The 18,615-nt window shown below is 56.5% G+C and overlaps 2 protein-coding genes across 2 annotated transcripts; one reads left to right on the top strand and one right to left on the bottom strand.

Moving 5' to 3' along the window:
- The first annotated feature begins 3,455 nt into the window (after positions 1–3,455).
- Positions 3,456–8,906, top strand: ORAI2 (ORAI calcium release-activated calcium modulator 2). The gene is made up of 2 exons (XM_007468816.1): positions 3,456–3,722; positions 7,836–8,906. The coding sequence occupies exons 1-2, from the start codon at positions 3,456–3,458 to the stop codon at positions 8,373–8,375; spliced, it is 807 nt and encodes a 268-aa protein (XP_007468878.1). The 3' UTR covers positions 8,376–8,906.
- Positions 8,907–11,961: 3,055 nt separating this feature from the next.
- Positions 11,962–18,527, bottom strand: ALKBH4 (alkB homolog 4, lysine demethylase). The gene is made up of 3 exons (XM_007468815.1): positions 18,405–18,527; positions 15,516–15,713; positions 11,962–12,549 (listed from the first exon to the last, which is right to left on the bottom strand). Exons 1-3 carry the CDS (start codon positions 18,525–18,527, stop codon positions 11,962–11,964), a joined length of 909 nt encoding a protein of 302 aa, XP_007468877.1.
- Between the last annotated feature and the right edge of the window lie 88 nt (positions 18,528–18,615).

The following is an 18,615-nucleotide window of genomic DNA, read 5'->3' as shown; positions in this document are numbered from 1 at the left end:
GGCTGCGGCGGGCCGGCGGGGGGCGGGGCAGCTGGCGGGGGCGGGGCCGGGGGACCCCGAGGGACGGGCGGAAGGAGGGTGGGGGCCGCGCTCGGCGCCCCGGCCGGGCCACAGGGCCACTGGGCCACAGGGCCACACGGCCACGCCAGCGCCGCCTGCCGCGAGCCCGAGCCGGAGCCGGGCCGGGCGGGCAGAGCAGCTCGGTGAGTGCTCGCCGCGGGGGGTCTGGCGGGGGACTGGAATTGCACCAGGAGACTCGACGGGGGAGGGGACCGGCTTCCTCCTGGGCAGGCCTGGGACGCGCGACGTCTGCGGGGTTGGGAGGCGGCCAGGTGACCCCCCCCTGGGCAGGGTGCGGCGGGCTCCCCGGGCAGGGTGCGGCGCCGAGAGGACTCAGGTCGCGGGTGAGGGCTGAATGCGGGTCCTGCGGCTGCTGGGGCTTCCTGAGGGGAAGGGACAGGGATGCAAGCGGACTCCTCTAGGAGACCCAGGGGAGCAGGAGGGGCTGGGCCCCCGCCCTGCACGGGTGTGACAAAAAGAGAGAAACAGGCGTTTCTGCGTGGCACTCGCCATTGCTCGTGCCCCAGATGTTTAAAGGAAGTTAAGGCAGGCAAACCCCAAAACCTACCGCCCAGAAATGTTTCCAACAGCCCTGCCAAGGAGAATAGCTAATCTTTAGAGAGAGCATCACTGTTATGCTACAAGACCTCTTTTCTCTGACTGCCCCTTATATGAAAACAAAACCAAAAAACCCACAAGGTTCAGCCAGGAGAGCATCCTTTGGAGCCTCTGCCACCTGACAGCAACGCAGGGCTCCATCTTGACCCACCCCACTCCCTGCCTGAGCCCAGCCCTGGAGTGTGAGGACCAGACTCTGCCCCTGGAGTTGGGGAGGCAGGGGGCCGAGGCCTGGCCCAGGGTAGGACGCTGGGGCTGGAAGGGTGAGGATGGATCTGAATCCAGTCTGGGCTGCTCCCTCTGCAGGAAGTGGCTTCTCTGTCTTCGGGACCCACAGGCCTGCCTCAAGACCCAGGCTCCAAGCAGACAGACAGCCCTTCCTTCCCAAACCCTGCCACTCGAAGGACATCTGCAGGGCTGAGGCTGGCCTGCCTATTGCCCAGAGGCCACCATGGCCCAGAGGCCGCCGTCTGACCTCACTGCCCATGAAGCTCTCCCCTTTCCAATTTGAGCTCAGCTCTCGTTCATTGATGGTCCCTGTGCTTCCCTCTTCACCCCATACATCCCTTTGGAGGCCACCAGGCCCTCCTGCCCCTCCCAGTCGGGCCAAGCGTTTGAGCACACAGACCAGACTGAGCCTGCATTGTTCCCTCACCAGCTCCGTCCAAGCCCCTGCATCCGGGCACCTCCAGAGCAAGTCCAGCACAGTCATACTTTCCAGGCTCCATGTACTCCCTGCATCCTGCCTTCCACCCCCGTTTCCCTGACCCCCTCTGCAGCTAGCTTTTCTGCCCTGCCTCTCAGAAGCTCCCATGTGGGCAGCGTCTTGTCTTTGAGGGAGGGTCCCTCTTTGCCAATGCTACCTTCACTACCTATGTCCTTGTCCCTGTCCTGGCTCCCTAGCAGGGCCCCTCTCCCGGGTCAAGAGTAGAGGCAGCCAGCCCCTCCTGCACTCCCTCAGCCCTCACACCCCCTCCACTAAAGCAGCATTTAACTCACTGGATGAGAATCCCCCCACCCTATCTCACTCCCCCACTGGACATCCTCACCTTTCATCTTTGATCCTTAAGTACCAAATGCAGTCTTACCTTCGGGCTCAGGAAGCATTTATTGGATGCAGGATGGAGAGACGGATCCTCTGAGGGGGCAAAGCTTGTGCCTTTCACCCCAGCACACACTGGACAGTGTCTTCATCATACCTGTGGGCTCACTTCTAATACGTAGGGGGAGAAAAAGAGAAAAAAATGTATTTCCAAATGACGCCATTCTAAATTATTTGGAGCCAGCCAATGGATTGGTTAGTGAACAACATTTCTCTGAATTCTCCCCAAGGGAAGGGACATTCCTGTGATTGAAGTGCTTGCAAGCAGTGCTGCTGGCTGCAGATGTGGACGGGGTGACCAAGGTTCCCAAGTCGGCCCTCCTGTAAATGACCTAGTAATTGGCATCCCAGGCAGAAATAGAAGAGCACAGAACTGTTTCCCGGGGCCCTATTGGCTGGTAAAAGCCGAGCCTCCGCAGCCTGGTGGAAGACAAAGAGGAAGGCACCCCAAAAGAGAGAGGCCTTCCCCGCCTCTAGGACCTTCCCAGAGAATCCTTTTAGGGATTGGCGTGGACAGATCAAGTGTGGGGCATTTCCTCAGCCGCTGACCCTGGTGAACACCCCCTACTCCACCCACCCACCCCCAGCCAGGCTCCCTGGAACCTGGGAACACTGCTCTGTTTTGTGGTAGCCTTAAGAAGGCTTTTCACGGGGCCTATGCGGGCTTGAAGGTACAAGTTAATATCTGATGCCAAGTGAGCTGTGAGGTGCCTGTGCCCTTGAAGCCTGCCCTGCAGATTAATTCGAGCTGATCCCGTGGGCTGCTGCATGGGCCGGCCCCTTGGGCCACGCAAGACCACCAATCCCCTATTTGGATTAGTGGAGATTTGGGTTTAAATTCACAAATCTCGACAGATCAGCCCTTCTGATCTTCATCGTGTGTTATCGTCAAACCAGATGTCTACTGGGATACTCGAGGGGTCTCCAGCCTCCATTTCTCGGAACAAAAACAAACCCTACAAAAAACTATGCTCACGTCAATTGGCCAATTCAGTTTTTCATTTTGCTAAAGGTTTCCATTGCAGCCTGGATGTGGCCTTAGTTATACAAACCAGGTATTTTCAGGGTGAACTGTGCTGATTAAAATCTAAGTTGGATTTGAGAAATTAGCGGCTACTTGGAAATGTTGATTTCATGGTTGGCACCTGGCCATTGGAAAGCAGTTTGGGTTCCACTCTCTTGTCTAAGAGCCCGGTAGGGTGGGGATGTCCCTAGGTGAAGATAAGCAGGTTGGAAAGGTCAGGTGTCACGCTCACATGGCAGGGTCAAATCCAGAAGTTTAGGTCCTAAAAGCTTCCTAAATACTACAGCTCCCTACTCCCTGAAGATAGGTGCACCTCTGAGGAGTCTTTAGGTGCTTTTGGTCAACCTTGGAATTCCATTCACCCAAGAGCCACACTCAGTTGGAGCCTTTCTGAGCTCTGGGTGGGAGGCCAGATTCCTGCTTTGTGGAGGAACGCTGGATGCTGCGATGGTTCCTGGAGATGCACTCCTGCCCCTACTTTCCTGCAGGTGGTCCCCACGTTCCTGTATGAGGACTGCCTCAGAGGCCAGGGCCCCATACTCATGCACCCCTGGATCCCATGGCCCTGGCACAGGGTGTATACAGTGGGCCCCCAGAGAAGGTTAAAGGGACTTGGATTCCGGCTTTTCCAGGCCCCGGGAACCCTCTGGGATGCCTGAGTGTGTCTCTGCCGCCCACAGGCTGGCTCCCACCATGAGCGCCGAGCTCAACGTACCTGTGGACCCCTCCACTCCTGCCTGCTCGGAGCCCGGCCACAAGGGCATGGATTACCGGGACTGGGTCCGCCGCAGCTACCTGGAACTGGTCACCTCCAACCACCACTCTGTGCAGGCCCTCTCCTGGAGGAAGCTCTACCTGAGCAGGGCCAAGTTGAAGGCCTCCAGCCGGACGTCCGCCCTCCTCTCGGGCTTTGCCATGGTGAGTGGAAACACATGGTGGGAAACACAGCCTGTGAAGTGGGCTTTTGCTAATTGAAATCCTGTGATGCTTCAGGGAGCAAAGCACTCCCTCCGGGCCCTGCTGACAGCCAGGATGGACCACTAGTAAGTCTCTGCCCAGGTCCCACCTCCTCCAAGGGGACTGCTTTGGCAACTGGAGGGGTGGCCTGGGGCATCCAGGGGAGTCCCCAAGCCCCAGAGCCCTCAGAAAGCCCACTCTCACATTCACATACAGTATTTACTTGGCAAGGAAGTTAGTGGGGTAATTAAAATAGCTTCAGGGTACAAGGTTTCCTGGGGAAAAGTCCCCACATCTGCGCATCTCAGGCACCACCCAAGAGTTTGGGAATTTGAGCAGAAACTGTGGCATGGGTTGTGTTTGCTTAGTTTAGCCCAGCTGGCGACACAGATGCTCCCTGAATGTGGTCTCTGGGGTGACAAAGCAGAGCCTCTGGCCTGACACCCGGCTGCCCGGCTGTGCTTTCCTTCTGAGTCATCCTCCAGGACAAGAGTCTGTCTGGGGAAAAACCACGGGCCCTGAAAAAGGGCCACATCCCCTGTTGACTTCAAAGCCTGCAGACCTTCATCCCTTCAGGGGATTGTCCCAGAGAGGGGGGATGTCAGGATTTCCGGATTCCCAGCGAGAACTGCGGCCGCCCGGTCGCCCCTCCTTTTCTTTCTCTGTTGTCTGCTCAGAGGTCGTATTGGGCTGGAAGCCATTTTTTTTTAATGTAAAAACAATTGTTTTTCCATATCCCGGAGCCTCAGCTGTCAAACGGATACGCAGAAAATAAAAAAGCTGTCCGAGCGAGCCAGTGCGGCCACTCCCACGACAAGGGCCTGCCCGTCATCGGCACTGGTCACCCTTGGAAAAATGAGACCTCGTGTAGTCAGGGCGTGACTTCAGACGGCAGGGCAGAGGTCAGCACGTCCAGAGGGCAGTCGTTTGGGTTGAGGTCTGTAGTTCAAAGCAAAGGCTTATTTAGGTCTTGCATTTTATTGCTTAAAACGTAATTACAGAAGTGTACAATCATATGGGACATAACTTTGGCTCAAAATGATTTCCTTCCGTCACAGTAAAAGAGGAACATTTTCTCAAGCTTAACTTTAAGAAACAGCACGAGAAGTTTAGACGTCACCATTAAAATTAGATCTTGTTTTCTACCCTCACGTAGGGTATAATGCGTAGTAATCCTATGCATGTACTGCATTACGTTCTTCTGGCCTATATTTATTATTACACATTGTTTAACTTTGGAAAGCTAACTGATAAGTGCGGCATGATGTAATGAAGCAGGACGGCTTCCTGTCTGTGCGGGGCCTGGGTCTCGGAAGTCACTTCCCATCCGCAGCTGTCCCGTGAGACCCCGGTCTTCCAAACATTTGGACTTCCAAATTTAGGGAAGAGTCTGCTCACCCAAGTTTGAAGGCTACAGAACCCCTCATTAAAATTTGCAAGCAAGCCCTGTGAATAAAGCTGTAGAGCAAAGAGTGAATTCTGGAGTAGTTTGAGACTTAATGGCAGCCTTCAGGGCTGTGAAGTGGCCTTAGAAGGAGGACAGTGACCGCTGAATAATAATAACAATTCATTATTATTCATTCAATAGTAGTATTCACTCAATAATAATGAACTATTATAATAATTCATTTCTTCAGCATTTATGGAGTATCTCCTCTGTAGCAAGTGCTTCCATAGGCCGTTGGGGATACGTTTCAGAAGCCACAGACCCCAGTAAATCAGATAATTCTTCAGACTGCAGAGCAGCCCAGGAGAAAGAAGTGATGAATACAGATCGTCAGCTAGTATCAGCATGTCCACTGTGGAAACCACAGCTGAACAAGGGCAGGGACATGGAACAGCGAGCAGGCCGTTGTGTAGGTAGAGTCCCCTCTCCACGTTACGTATCCCCTACTAGAATTGCAAAGCTGTTCCTCTCTCCAGCAAGTGCTTAAGCCTGACCTTGAGCTGGTTTCTTCATGTATATCCTGCCCCTAACACAGAGAACCAGTGTCCAGGATGCCTTCGTACAAATCTTTGCGTAAATACACTGAAAAATGGCTTTTGGCCTTTTCTCCTCTTGAGGTGGAACAAAACTGCTTTCCTCATAGGCCTTTTAATCATCTTTGTTTCTCATCTCTGCACCCTCTGAAGTTTACAGCATCCTTTTTTGTTGGGCCATATCCTTTGTGGTCACAGGAGCCTACCCAGGCTAAAAGGGCACTGAGAAAGGACCACCCCTCCTCTCAGTAGTGTGGCTGCTGTCTCTTTGGAGCAATAATCACTGCTGAGTTTCTGTTCAGCTGTGGTCCACTAGGACTTGGCATATCTTCGTTTTACCTACCAAATGTTTCATCTTCACTGAAGACAGAGTGAGAGGATGAGGTCCTCACTCTAAGAGGAAGTAGTTGCTAGAAGTTATGAAATCTTTCTTGTAAATTTTTGAAAACAGAGATGGCTCTGGGTGTTCCCTGGCGGTCCAGTGGTCAGTGGTTGGGACTTGGCGCTTTCGCTGCTGTGGCCCCGGGGTTCCCACGGGATTGCCCCGTGACTCCTGAGCTGGGCTGGTGGCAGGTCGGGGAACTAAGATCCCGCAAGACGTGCAGCACGGCCCAAAACAAAACAAACCAACAACAACAACAAAAAAAGGGATGGCTCAGCTCTAAGAGACAGTGTGAGTGGAAAAGCCTTCTGGCTTCTCTCTGCCTCCCTGTTCCCCCTTCCTTGACGGGTGTGGTTTCTTACCTTTGGGTGCCTGGGAGAAGGCCCTTGGTGAGCCTGGACTAAACCCTCCACTGGGGTTGGTCCACAGAGCTGGGGTGGGATGTGGGCTGCAGGGGAGTGGACTGGGTGTGACCTGGGGAAGCGTGGCAGGAGCCTGGTGCCCAGTCTGGACTTTGAAAGCCCCTTAGGGCTTGTGGTGAGCAGATCCCAGCCTAAATAAGACACTCACTGCTACAGAGATAAGCTGGGGCTTCTGGTCCTTCTGTGAGCCTTTTATTCCCTTTCATTTAAAAGTCATTTTTATTTTTTCAAAGTTAGCACATGCGCAGTTTAAAATTAAGTACTGCAAAGGGCTTGTGACAAACCCCGGCAACCCCGCGTTCCCACCCCTGGAGGCAGCCTCCAGCAGCCCCTCCGCCTCCACATCTCTAATGATGTTTGGGAATTGCTGTCTCTTGACTTACCCTTTTTACATATTTCCTGTTGGCCTCCTGCTCCCGTTGACTGCTGCTGCCGATTCAGCTCAGTTGTCCCAGCCCAGCCCCTTCCCAGCTTCCCCTCCTCACTGTTGTTGTCATTTATATGACCATTCCCGGCCTTTGGAGAGGTGGCTGCTCGCTCCTGCTTTTGGCCTCAGCTGAGAGAGGCACCCTGTGGCTTGCGTGAGGCCATCCAGTGTACGGCTGTGAGCCTAGGGACCATCAGGAGCCTCCATCATTACTTCTTTTTACCTCTTGAAAGGTCAGGTTTGTTTTTTTGAGAAACATCAGTTGTTTTGCAGCTAAGCTCCACTGCAGCCCCGCTCTGATATCAACAGCAAAGTCGCATGTTCCCAGGGAAGTGTGGCCTCTGCCCTGGGCCGGAGCCCGGCACCCCAATATACCTACGTTCTTGGCATCCAGGGTGCGATCACCGCCCTGCCCAGTGCTTCTCTGGCCTCTTCTGTACTTTTTAGAAAAAAAAAAAAAAAAAACCTGAGCAGTAACACAGGGCCCCATGCTTAGAAGGGCCCCCATGCTGTCTCCATCTTGAGATTCTTAATAATCTCTAAACAAGGGGCCCTACATTTTCATTTCTCACTGGACCCCACAAATTACACAGCTTGTCTTGGATAAAGCTCCGTGGATCAATGAGAGGAGTCCAGGAGAAGACGTCCATCTTTGGCAAAAAACTCCCAGTGGAGCTGGAAGTTTGTAGTGGATACAAGTTAGTTTCTCAGCCGCTCAGCATCTGAACCCTTCTCTTTTGTTCTTTTTAAAAAAAAAAAAAAAAAAAAAAAAAAAAAAGAGTAAAGTTCAAAATATTTGATCAGCGAGGAGGGCGCCCTCTGCTGTGTGGGTGCCCCGACCCAGCGCCCCCTTTGCCTTGCAGGTGGCCATGGTGGAGGTGCAGCTGGAGACTCAGTACCAGTACCCGCGGCCGCTGCTCATCGCCTTCAGCGCGTGCACCACGGTGCTGGTGGCCGTGCACCTGTTCGCGCTGCTCATCAGCACGTGCATCCTGCCCAACGTGGAGGCTGTGAGCAACATCCACAACCTCAACTCCATCAGCGAGTCTCCGCACGAGCGCATGCACCCCTACATCGAGCTGGCCTGGGGCTTCTCCACCGTGCTGGGCATCCTGCTCTTCCTGGCCGAGGTGGTACTGCTCTGCTGGATCAAATTCCTGCCCGTGGACGCGCGCCACCAGCCTGGCCCCCTACCTGGCCCCGGGGGCCACACGGGCTGGCAGGCCGCCCTGGTGTCCACCATCATCATGGTGCCCGTGGGCCTCATCTTCGTGGTCTTCACCATCCACTTCTACCGCTCGCTGGTGCGCCACAAAACCGAGCGGCACAATCGCGAGATCGAGGAGCTGCACAAGCTCAAAGTGCAGCTGGATGGGCACGAGCGCAGCCTGCAGGTGGTGTGAGCGTGCGCGCTCCTGGGCAGGACCGATGCCGTGTGTCCGCGGCTGCATCCGCGTCAGCTCAGCGTCCACGCCTCGCGTCGGGAGGGAACAGAACTCGTTTGCGGTATGGGGAATTTCAGAAATGCAAATTGCCAGCAAGGCTGCCGAGACACTGCCAGGTGGTTCAAGACCAAAGTTCTACTCCTGTCTTCATGCTGTAAGACCTGGATCGTTTTCCTTCAGAAGATGGAAATCTTCAGTTAAACGGGAGACTGATGCTAAGAGCTCAGGGCAAAGAAAGGACGAGTCCTTGGCCCTGGGCACTTCCTGAGGCTGGAGGCCGGGCTCCGAGTAGCACCGGGTGGTCACGGGTCACCTCGGAGACCTGGAGCGAGCAGCCAGTGGGGGCCGGGAGCCTGGCAGGGACCTGGAGAGTCGGGGTAGCACCATGGGTTCAGGGAAGGGATTGCCCTGTGACTCCTGAGCTGGGCTGGTGGCAGCCGGGTGGCACGTCTGATGGTACCACCCTGCCACGATTAGACGGGGCACAGGCTAACAGCTTGGCCTGGTGCTTCCCTCCCTGCCCTGGAGGGAGCTGGGCGGCCTGGCTCGTGGGGCTGGGGAAGGAAGGCAGGAGCCCAGGGCACGTGGTGGGTGCTCAGCAGGCGTCAGACTTGTCAGGCCCTGGGGGAGCCGTCCAGGGGCGGAGGCCAGTCTGTGGGCGCCCACTGGAGGTGGCTGTTAACTGAGGGGTGCTCTGAGGCACACTGGGCTCAGATTCTCTCTTCCCTGCCAGCTGGATCCCTGGCCACATTGACTCAGCGAGGCCACCAGGCTGGGGAAAGGGCCCAAAGTCCAGAGGCCTCCGTCTCTCGGCCACAGACTGTCCCCTGAGCTGCCAGCTGACCCTCCGGGCCGTGGCTGCAGGAGGCAGGGGCTCTCCCGCCCAGGCACCCAAGCACCCAAGCACGCCCACCCCCCTGCTGCCTGTGGTCCCCGGCAGCGGGAGGGGGCAGCTGGGGGACTTCCTGTCTAGACAAAGCCATGGCCGGACCTAGTCTGTGGGTGGTAGCATCAGCGGCCCGCCCTGGCCAGACGTGGGTCCTGCTTATAATGATGGCAGGGAAGGCAAGACCCTGTGTAGCGCTCCCCTCCTGGGCCTCCTGGCCGCAAGCACAGGCCCAGCTCACACTTCTGTGCAGCCATACGCAGCACAGGTTCTGGTGTTTTTTTGAGAAGGGCGTCTGGTAGACCTGAGCCCATGTTCTTGGACCGAACACATACATGCTACAGCTCAGCTTATGTGTGAGCCTGCTGCACCCTGGGCCACTTTTAAGAACCACATTTACCACACTGGCCAGCAGCCACCAGAGTGGTGCCTTTTCTTTTGTTTCAGTCACTGGACTTCATGCTCTGACGGCATTTCTGTCCACAGCCTGATATCTCTGTGGGGTCTGGGTTGCCTGTACCAAAAAGTGCGGGCAGGCCTGGCTGAGGTTTCTGGGACTGTGACATCCTGTTGAGAACCTGAACCTTAACACGTAACTCTGAATGCTGAGAATCACCAGTGCAAGTCATGGCATTTACGGGGACCCTGGACATCGTGTCTTGCTGGGCCGGAGGAGAGCCCTGGCGCCTCCCAAACGGCCTGTTCCTCGCATCCTCTGCAGACATCTGTCGTGACTTGCTTGCTCCCTAGCGCATGTCTCCTCTCCCAGAGCCTTGCTGAAAAGGCTCGTCTGGTGTAATGTGTTTGCTTTGCAAAAGAATGTCAGCGGCACTGCAAGACGGCCACTTTTGTGTCCTGGCAGGGACTAGACAGGCTGGCTCCTCCCCACTGCTGGGAGGGGACAGCAGCCCCTTCCTCTGGCCTCAGGCTTTTGAGAGGGGCCTTGTTGGGCTCACTTCGGCCACCTTCCTGGGCCATCCGGTGCCCCTGCCCCGTGTGCCAGACCCACGGAGTGCCGAGCTCCCCAGACTGCGGCGAGCACACTCTGGGTGTCAGCCAGGGGCCAGCTGTTACACCTGGCCCATGGGCAGAGTTTTTCTAGCCTGGCCACATCAGGGTCAGACACTAGATGCCCAGTGACAGTGCCACATGGGTAGGAAAGATGCCACATAATCACGTTTTCGACACTGATTGGGAGAATAACGTTTTTGTAATTTCTTGTTCTTTCTTCCAGCGAGCTCTCCCAGCTCCAGCCTTTCTAGTTCCCAGAGGCATGAGGCAAACAATTTCTGTGAGAACAGAGATGACTGTGGGCCTGGGGACTGATGATCAGGGGGGGCACCCTCAGGACTGGAGAATCAGCTGCCATTTGGAGCTGCAGCAGGGCAGTCTGGGGAGGGGGGGGGAAGCAAATTGCAGGCTAGAAATTTGGTTTCCGGAGGCTTAACCTGACTGTGAAGGGGGTTCCAAGTGCAGCGGCCTTTCTGTGGTGAGTGAGAGGCGCCACAGGCCGCCCCGGAGCCAGCGTGGGCTCGCCCTGTTTTCCTCTGAGCAGAGCCTTCCCGGTGCTCATAAAAACAAGTGCCCGCAGATACGCTGAGGCCCCTTCCAAAGTGGAACATGGTCTCCGTTTAGTACCTGACCAGAAGTTTCAAAACTCAAGCGTTTCTATTTTAGACAAACTGCCAGGGCAGAATGTATTTCAGTGTCTTCTAGGAAGGTCTGTTGAGGATAAAATTGCCTAAGCCTGAGCAGATCGAGGCTCATCTGCACTGCTCACCTGTCTTGTGCCGATTAATTCATTATGCATGACGCTGTGGAGACCACATGCGGTGTGCACACCCCCTGTCCTGTGTATGGATTTTTTAAAACAGTTGCCCTGGGCTGAACTGAATAAATAAGTACTTAAGTTATGAATTGCTCTCTGCTCTTGGTGGAACGCCGTGGAGAGAGGTGATGCTTGGAAGCCCCTCCCTGCCAACCGCTGGTCACCAGTGTTCCGTATCCCGCACCCCATGGGGTCAAGCACGACCCGGGCAGAGTGCAACTCAGAAGCTGTCAGCAGCTCTGAAGCCTGAAACAGTAATAACCTCACACCTTCTACCCATCCTGGTCTCCAATCCAACACGGTCCCTAAATGAAGGGCCTGGGAGTTCCCTCGCGGTCCAGTGGTTAGGACTCGGCGCTTTCATTGCTGTGGGCCTGGGTTCAATCCCTGGTCAGGGAACTAAGACCCTGCAAGCTGCGTGGCACAGCCAAAAGTAAACAAATAAAATAAAAAATAAATAAATGAAGGGCCTGCAGGCTGGGACATTGGGCAACCTTGTTGAGAGACAGATAAAGGAGAAAATGACCTGAAGTGGTACCAACGATTTTTAAGCTCAAAGTATGCCACTGCCTTCAAGCTGTGACAAATTAAACAACCCAGGCAAGTGGCCGTGGTGCAGGTCAAAGGGGACCGACTTGAGGCCCGTTCCCGTCGAGCCAGCTCGCAGACAGGGCTCGCGCTGCCGGGCACCAGGGTGTCAAGCGGTCTTCTCTTAAGACCTGAGAAAGACCCTCGGGCTGGGCGCCCCCTTCAATGCTGGCTAATGGTCCACTCTGGAGCCAGCACCCCCGGCCAGGCCCAGCGCTAGCTCCCGTCCTCGGGGAGGCGGCTCACGTGGGTCTCCCCTGAAAGGAGAGCGAAGTTTGCAGGAGCTCCTGCCCCAGTTCCCGCTGCCTCCCGCTGGGGCCAAACTCGGCCGACAGCTCCCTGAAGGTGGCGCTCACGCGGCGGGCCCCGATGTGCCTGCGGTGGATGGCGTGCTTCCACTGGTGCCGCGCGGCTCGCGTGAGCACCAGCAGAGCGCGGCGGGGCAACGGGACAGCCACCTCCACCTCCCGGCACGGGACAGACCTGCCGGGGGCCGTGGCGCCTTCCGCCGGGGCCTGCGGGAAGCCGGACGGGGCCAGGCCGAGCAGCAGGCTGCCGGGCGCCTCCCGGGACATGGACAGCACGCTGGGGGACAGCAGGTTGAGGCTCACCAGCCGCTCCCCCCACAGCCAGGTGTCGTCCAGATGCGGGTCGATGGCCGAGCCCCGCTCCGGGCAGTAGTCCAGGTTACACTGCTCCACGGGCCGGAAGTCCTCCAGGACAGGGTAGAGGCCCATCCTCCGCACCACCTCCCGGCTGAAGCTGGGGAGGCCCCGGAAGCCGGCGGTCTTTAGCTTCCGTTTCCGAAAGTTGACTTTGGGACCGTAGTCCTGAAGGATGAGGACAAAAAGGAAGTGGGAAATTGTCTGAGTTCACAGAAATGACATCACGCGCCAGGGCTGAAGCAGCCAATCACAGTGACCAAGACCAGCATATATTTCGGACTTCACGGAGCTGGCATTCTGGCAGGAGGAGGCCGACACCAAGGAGATAAATATAAACAGCAAACATCAGATGGCGGTAAATGCTGAGGAGGAAAACAAAGCAGGGGAGGGGGATGTGAAGCATCGGGGGGACGTCTCGGCCCAGGTACCCCAGGAAGCAGAGCGGGAGACAAGAGGCCCATGCACGGGTGGCGTCCCCAGGACGTGGTGCTGGGGAGTCGGGAAGGAGCTGAGTGAGGCAGGGCAGGGCAGGCCGGCCCATGGCAGCGTTACCCATCTGGTCAACACTGGGTGCAACTGGGCTTCAGGACCACAAAGGAGAAGAGTCTCCACAGGACCCAGCAGCAGTTCCACCCCTGGCCTCACACCCAAGAGAACTGAAAACACACGTCCACGCAGAAGTCTGTACTAGAATAGTCACAGCAGCACTATTCATAACAGCCAAAAAGTAGAAACAGCCCAAGTGTCCACCAACAGATGAATGATGAACAAAAAGTGGTCCATCCATCCAATGGAATAATATTCAGCCACGAAAAGCAAGGCAGCATTGATATAGGCTGCAAAGGGATGAACCCTGAGAACATTATGCTCAGTGAAAGATGCCTGATACAAAGGGTCACATATTACATAATCCTAGGTATACGAATGTCCAGAAGAGGAAAATCCACAGAGACAGAAAGTAGATTAGTGCTTGCTGGGAAATGAGGGAATGCAGAGTGACTGGTAATGGGTACGCATTTCCTCTGGGGTGACGAGAATGTTCCAGAACTAGACAGTAGCGATAGTTGCACAACACTGTGGATACACTGAAAACCAAACCAGTGAATTATACACTTGAAATGGGTGGATTTTATGGTGGGTGGCTTCTATTTAAAAAACAAAACAAAGACACCCTAGGGAGGAGCCTTGTAGACACACCTCAGGTCTGTGGCCTGAGGGATGGGGGGCATCTAGCCGCACCCCTGCTCCCTCGGGTCCCTGCCTCGTGGAGGGTGGCTCCATCTGCTGCTGGAGTCGTTCTCCTTCCCTGTTCCGCATGGCTCAGTGCCGGGGCCCGCCGGCTCCTGCAGGCCACCCCAACTCCTTGGCAGCAGCAGGCAGAAAGGCTGGGACAGGCGGGCTGCGGCCAGGAGACTCCGAGGAACCCAGGAGGTGGGGGTGACTGCCGTGGGGACAGCAGACAGCAGCAGAGAAGACAAAGATCGGGCTGGCGGTCAGTGCAGGGCCTCCTGGGGCATGGTAAGGCCTCTGTGTTTACGTTGAGATGGGAGGCCTGGAGGGCCTGTAACAGAGCAGTGACTCGATCCGACCGGATGTCGCTGGGATCACTTCCTCCCTACTGAAACCAACTGAGGAGGACCAAGGGCTGCCCAGGAAGTGCTAGAGGCAGGTGGTGGCAGCAGCAGGGGGTGTGTGTTCTCAGATTCAGGATATGTTTTGAAGGAATACAGAGCTGACAGAAATTACCAATGAAAGAGAGGAAAGTGGAAAGATCCAGGGTTTCTGGCCTGAGCAGGTGAAAGATGGAATTTGCGAAGGTGGAGCTCAGCTTAGGGATGCCAGGGCTGGAGATACGAGTGCAGGAGCCCCAAACTCACCGACGTGCGGGGCCGGACCTCACTGAGATCAGTAAGGAGTGTCTGGAGAAGGAAAAGGAGGGGCCTGAGGACTGAGCCCGAGAACCAGCCGCTGGCTTTAGGCAGGAGGTGGGCGATGGAGGCAGTTTTTGAGTGGGTTAAGCGGCAGCAAGAAGAGAGGACCTGAAGAGAACGGAGAGCTCTTCTGAGAAGCTCTGCTGCAGAGACGAGAGAGACAGAGCTTACTGGGAGACCGGTGGGAAAGAGCCAGCCTTGAGGACAGAAGAGGGCGATGCGGGACAAGGAGTTCCGAGGAGAGGGGCAGCATCCGGTGCGCAGCTGGAGTGGGGCTTGGGAAGAAGCTGGGCACAGGCGAGAAGGGAACGTCTGTAGATGCACCTGTTCCCTCAGAGAGGCCCGGTCGTCAGGGGGGAGTGAGGAGGGGAAGGAGAGGTTTGGAAAGAGGGCAGCAAAGCGAACGACTTGCCGAGCGTGAAGGGCCCGGCTCGGGATGGAGAGGCAGAGCCAGGGCGGCCACCAGCAGGGGGCGCGGGTGCTGGACCCGACCAGGGCTGTGGGTGAGCGGAAAGAGCCTGCCTAAGTAAGAGAAGAAAGGGCGAGGGGCACCTGAGCAAGTGCCTGTACTAACTGGTCACAGGACTGAAGATGGGTGAGGACACATGACGGGGGGAGGGGATGTGGAAAGGCGGCCGATGGCTGGTCCGCAGGTCCTGGAGGGGCAAGGATTGCTGGGGTGAGAACAGAAAAGAAGAGCGGCCCCAGGGCGGAGGGGACTGTGATGCCCGGCAGGGGAAGGTTCAGGATCTGGAGGACCAAGTGCCAGTGGGAAGAGGGCTGCGGAGACTAGAAACTGATGGGGAGAACTTTGGCCAGGGGGGTAGGGGGATGGGGGGCAACTGGCAGCCTTCGAGAAACCCTCTGTGAGGGTCACCAGCACTAGGCCAGCTGGGGAGAGGGCAGAGAGAGCTGAGGTGCCGTCTGCCTTTGAGCCCCGCCTCATGGAAAGGTGAGCAGGCCATGCCCAGGCCCCTGGCCCTGCCCCTTTCCAACACACCCCATTCAGCAGCCCTGCCCCCACCCCCACCCCCCCACCCCCGTCGGCGGGCTTGTCGCCTAATGGCTCTGGGGAGTGGTGGGAGATGGCTGCAAAGGAAGGCCCTGAGAGGGAGGTGAGCAAAGGGGCTCTGGGGTCAGGAACCTGGCACGGCCCTGTGGTGTGACTGCCCTCTCTGGCCCAGCTCTGGCCCAGCCTACCTGCTTCCGCCGCCCGGACTGTGAGAGCTTCCAGGGGTCGCGGTCCATCAGCCGTACCATCTCAGCTTCTTCCGCCGGGGTCACAAAGTCCTCGATCAGCGTCACGCCTGGGAAGGGGAAGGCCCAGCCTTCAAAGTCGGACTCCTCGGCCCCCACAGCCCAGCCGGTGTCAGCGTGGTAAATGAACCGGTGTGTTTTCTGCAAAAGAAAGACAGGGGTGGGAATTCCCTGGCCGTCCAGTGGTTAGCTTTCACTGAGAGGGACCCAGGTTCGATCCCTGGTCGGGGAACTAATATCCCGCATGCCACGTGGTGCGGAAAAAAAAAAAAAAAAAAAAAGACAGGGGACAGCGGTCCTGGAGCCACTGGAGCCCTTCCGCACACTGCACACACACGCCCCGAGAAGCAGCCCCACCCAGCATTGCACCATCCCCTGCAGCACTTTGGAAGGCAGCTGGAGTCTAGAGGGAGATGGGACCCCTGCCCAGGGCCGCCTCCAGGGAAAGGCCCTCAGCCCCTGCTTTTCTCACTTTCCCATCTGTGAAAGGGAAGAGAGTATGCAGAACCATTCTTTCGTTCTCCATTTTACAGATGAGGTGACTGAGGCTCAGCAAAGTTAAGGAACTAGCCCGAGCCTGCACAGCTGGGGCGCAGCCTCCGAGGCCACAGTTCCTGTGTTGCTGTGGGGCACTGTCTGCCCTCCCCAGGCTGGTGAGGGCTAAAGGGGAGGAATGTGTGAAGGCAGCCAGCCCTGACCAGGAGCTGGAGAAATCTGCTTCACTAAAGCTGAGGCCACGGGCCTGCCCAGGAGGTGAGCAGCACATGCTGGGAGGCCAGAGGGAGAAGCCCTTTCCGTCCACGGTGTGGGTGTCTCTGGGGCCTGCCCTACACTGTGGCAGCCACTGGCGCTGCCTGAATTTCCCATCATAAAAGAGCAAAACTGGGAGTTCCCTGGTGGTCTAGTGGTTAGGATTAGGTGCTTTCACCATCATGGCCTTCGTTCAGTCCTTGGTCAGGGAACTGAGATCCCGCAAGCTGAGTGGCACGGCCCCATACATACATACGTACATAAAATTTTGGGAAAAAACCCCACAAAAACCAGAGCAGAACTTGCCAGTCACCCAGAGGAGTGCCAGGCTGACAACCTCCTGTGGCAGGGCCTTCAGGATCTGCCTCTGGTTCTGAGCAGAGGCCACCCTTCTGCTGGGCCTCCAGCCAGTGACCCAGCACAGGCCTGGCCATTTCTGCCCAACGTGGGACTGCCTACCAGGCCGTCTTTGCTCCAGAGCTTCCGGTTGGGTTGGCCAGGACTTTGTCAGATCTACAGGGCAGTCTGAGGTGTTCCCTGCCCAGTGAATTCTGCGTCCTCCCGCTTTATGTTCTAAAGGCATCGCCAGCACCCACACCCCAACCCTGAACCACCATGTCTCTGTCTCCTGGCACCTCACATGGGACACACGGAAAGTTAAGGAGTCATCCCGTACATTTCACTCGTCCCTCAGCCATCAGGTTGGGAAGATGCTACCCCCGCGGTGCCCTGGGCCTCCACACCCACGGCCACGGGCACAGTTCAGACCTTTGGCAAGGTCTGAAAAACTCTTTTTTAAGAAAGTTTTTAACTGTGGTCAAATATATACAACCACATATATGTTATACATTTAAAATTGATCCTCAGCCACATTTTAAGTGCACATTTCAGTGTGTCAAGTATATCACATTGTTGTACAACCAGCCTCCGGAACTTTCTCACCTTGCAAAACTAAATCTACCCATTAACACCTCTCCCCCTCCCTTCCCCCGGCTGCTGGCACCCACCATTCTTTTCTGTCCCCGTGAATTTGACTACTTTGGATGCTTTACCTAAGTGGAATCATACAGTATGTCTTCTGACTGACTAATTTCACTCAGCATAACGTCCTCAGGGTTCATCTGTGTGGTGGCACGTGCCAGACTTTCCTTTCTTCGTTTTTTAGGACTGAATAATATTCCACTGTACGGATGGACCACATTTTGTTCTTCCTTTCATCTGTCCGTGGACACTTGGGCTGCTTGCACCTTTTAGCTATCGTGAGTAACTCTGCTACGAACGTGGGTGTACAGATATCTCTTCATGACCCTGCTTTCAATTCTTTTGGAACCATATCCAGAAGTGGGATTGCTGGGTCATATGGTAGCTCTACATTTAATTTTCTGAGGAACCGCCACTGTTTTTCACAGGACCTTCTGAGCTTTTATCACGGACACTGTGACAGTTTCTTCACTGGCTTCCCAGCCTCCTTTCCTTCCTATCCACCCCTCCCCTTCCCAGGATCTTTCTAAAATTCACAGGTAACTTCCTTTAAAACCCTCAAGAGCTCGCCATGGCCCTCAGAACAGGTCCCGCCTGCCTTCCGTGGTCAGGCCCCGCCGACCTCATCTCCCTCACCTGAAGCATCATCCACCTTCCCCAGGCCTTGGCCCAGCTGGAAGGCCCTTGCCCCGCTCAAAGCCTCTGAGTCCTATTTTGTTAATTCGTTGGAATGAATTTCCTCCTTGCCCGTTTCCGTCCAAGGCCTTCTGGGGCCCTCTGCCCTGGTTTTCAGCACCCCCTACTCTCTCCGTGTCGTCTAACCACGAGCCCGTGAAGCTCCCAGCCCCAGACACGGGGGGGTTACGTTTGCTGCCAGACTCCCCCCAGGTTCCAGAGGTGAGCTGTGGTCGGACTGCATCCACGTCCCAGCCCCTTTCCCACTCCAGGCCCACTGCTCAAAGCCTTCATCTCCTCACCCCGCAACGCCCCCATCGCCAGGGCCGCTGACACGGTTTGATCCGGAGCCCGTCTTCACGGTCAACCCGGGCCTCAGTTTACCCGGATGAAGAATGGAGTTGTGGGCGCGGCCCCTCTCCCAGCCCTCACCTGGTGCTGCCAGGGCGGGTCACCTCCGCGCTGCCGCTCGCAGATTAGACAGGTCCGGATACCCTTGCAGCCGCATTCCCGAAGTACCTCAGGGGTCGCCACAGCCGTAGCCGCCATCGCCGCGTCCTGGCAGCCAGCGCGCAGGCGCGGGACCGCGGGCGCCGCTGGGAGTTGTAGTGCGCGCGCAGGGTACGAGGTCCGCGCG

The sequence above is a fragment of the Lipotes vexillifer genome, unplaced genomic scaffold (assembly GCF_000442215.2).
Source record: "Lipotes vexillifer unplaced genomic scaffold, Lipotes_vexillifer_v1.1 scaffold12, whole genome shotgun sequence".
Classification (NCBI taxonomy): domain Eukaryota; kingdom Metazoa; phylum Chordata; class Mammalia; order Artiodactyla; family Lipotidae; genus Lipotes; species Lipotes vexillifer.
Note: the sequence above shows the minus strand (reverse complement) of the source record. Positions and strands in the feature narration are given on the sequence as shown.

Coding starts and splice junctions, on each gene's coding strand:
- ORAI2 (XM_007468816.1), top strand. CDS start 3,456: ATGCCTGAGTGTGTCTCTGCCGCCCACAGGCTGGCTCCCACCATGAGC. Junction 3,723..7,835: donor TCCTCTCGGGCTTTGCCATG/GTGAGTGGAAAC, acceptor TTTGCCTTGCAG/GTGGCCATGGTGGAGGTGCA.
- ALKBH4 (XM_007468815.1), bottom strand. CDS start 18,527: ATGGCGGCTACGGCTGTGGCGACCCCTGAGGTACTTCGGGAATGCGGC. Junction 15,714..18,404: donor CCTGGCAGCACCAGGTGAGG/GCTGGGAGAGGG, acceptor TTTCTTTTGCAG/AAAACACACCGGTTCATTTA. Junction 12,550..15,515: donor AGTCCGGGCGGCGGAAGCAG/GTAGGCTGGGCC, acceptor CTCATCCTTCAG/GACTACGGTCCCAAAGTCAA.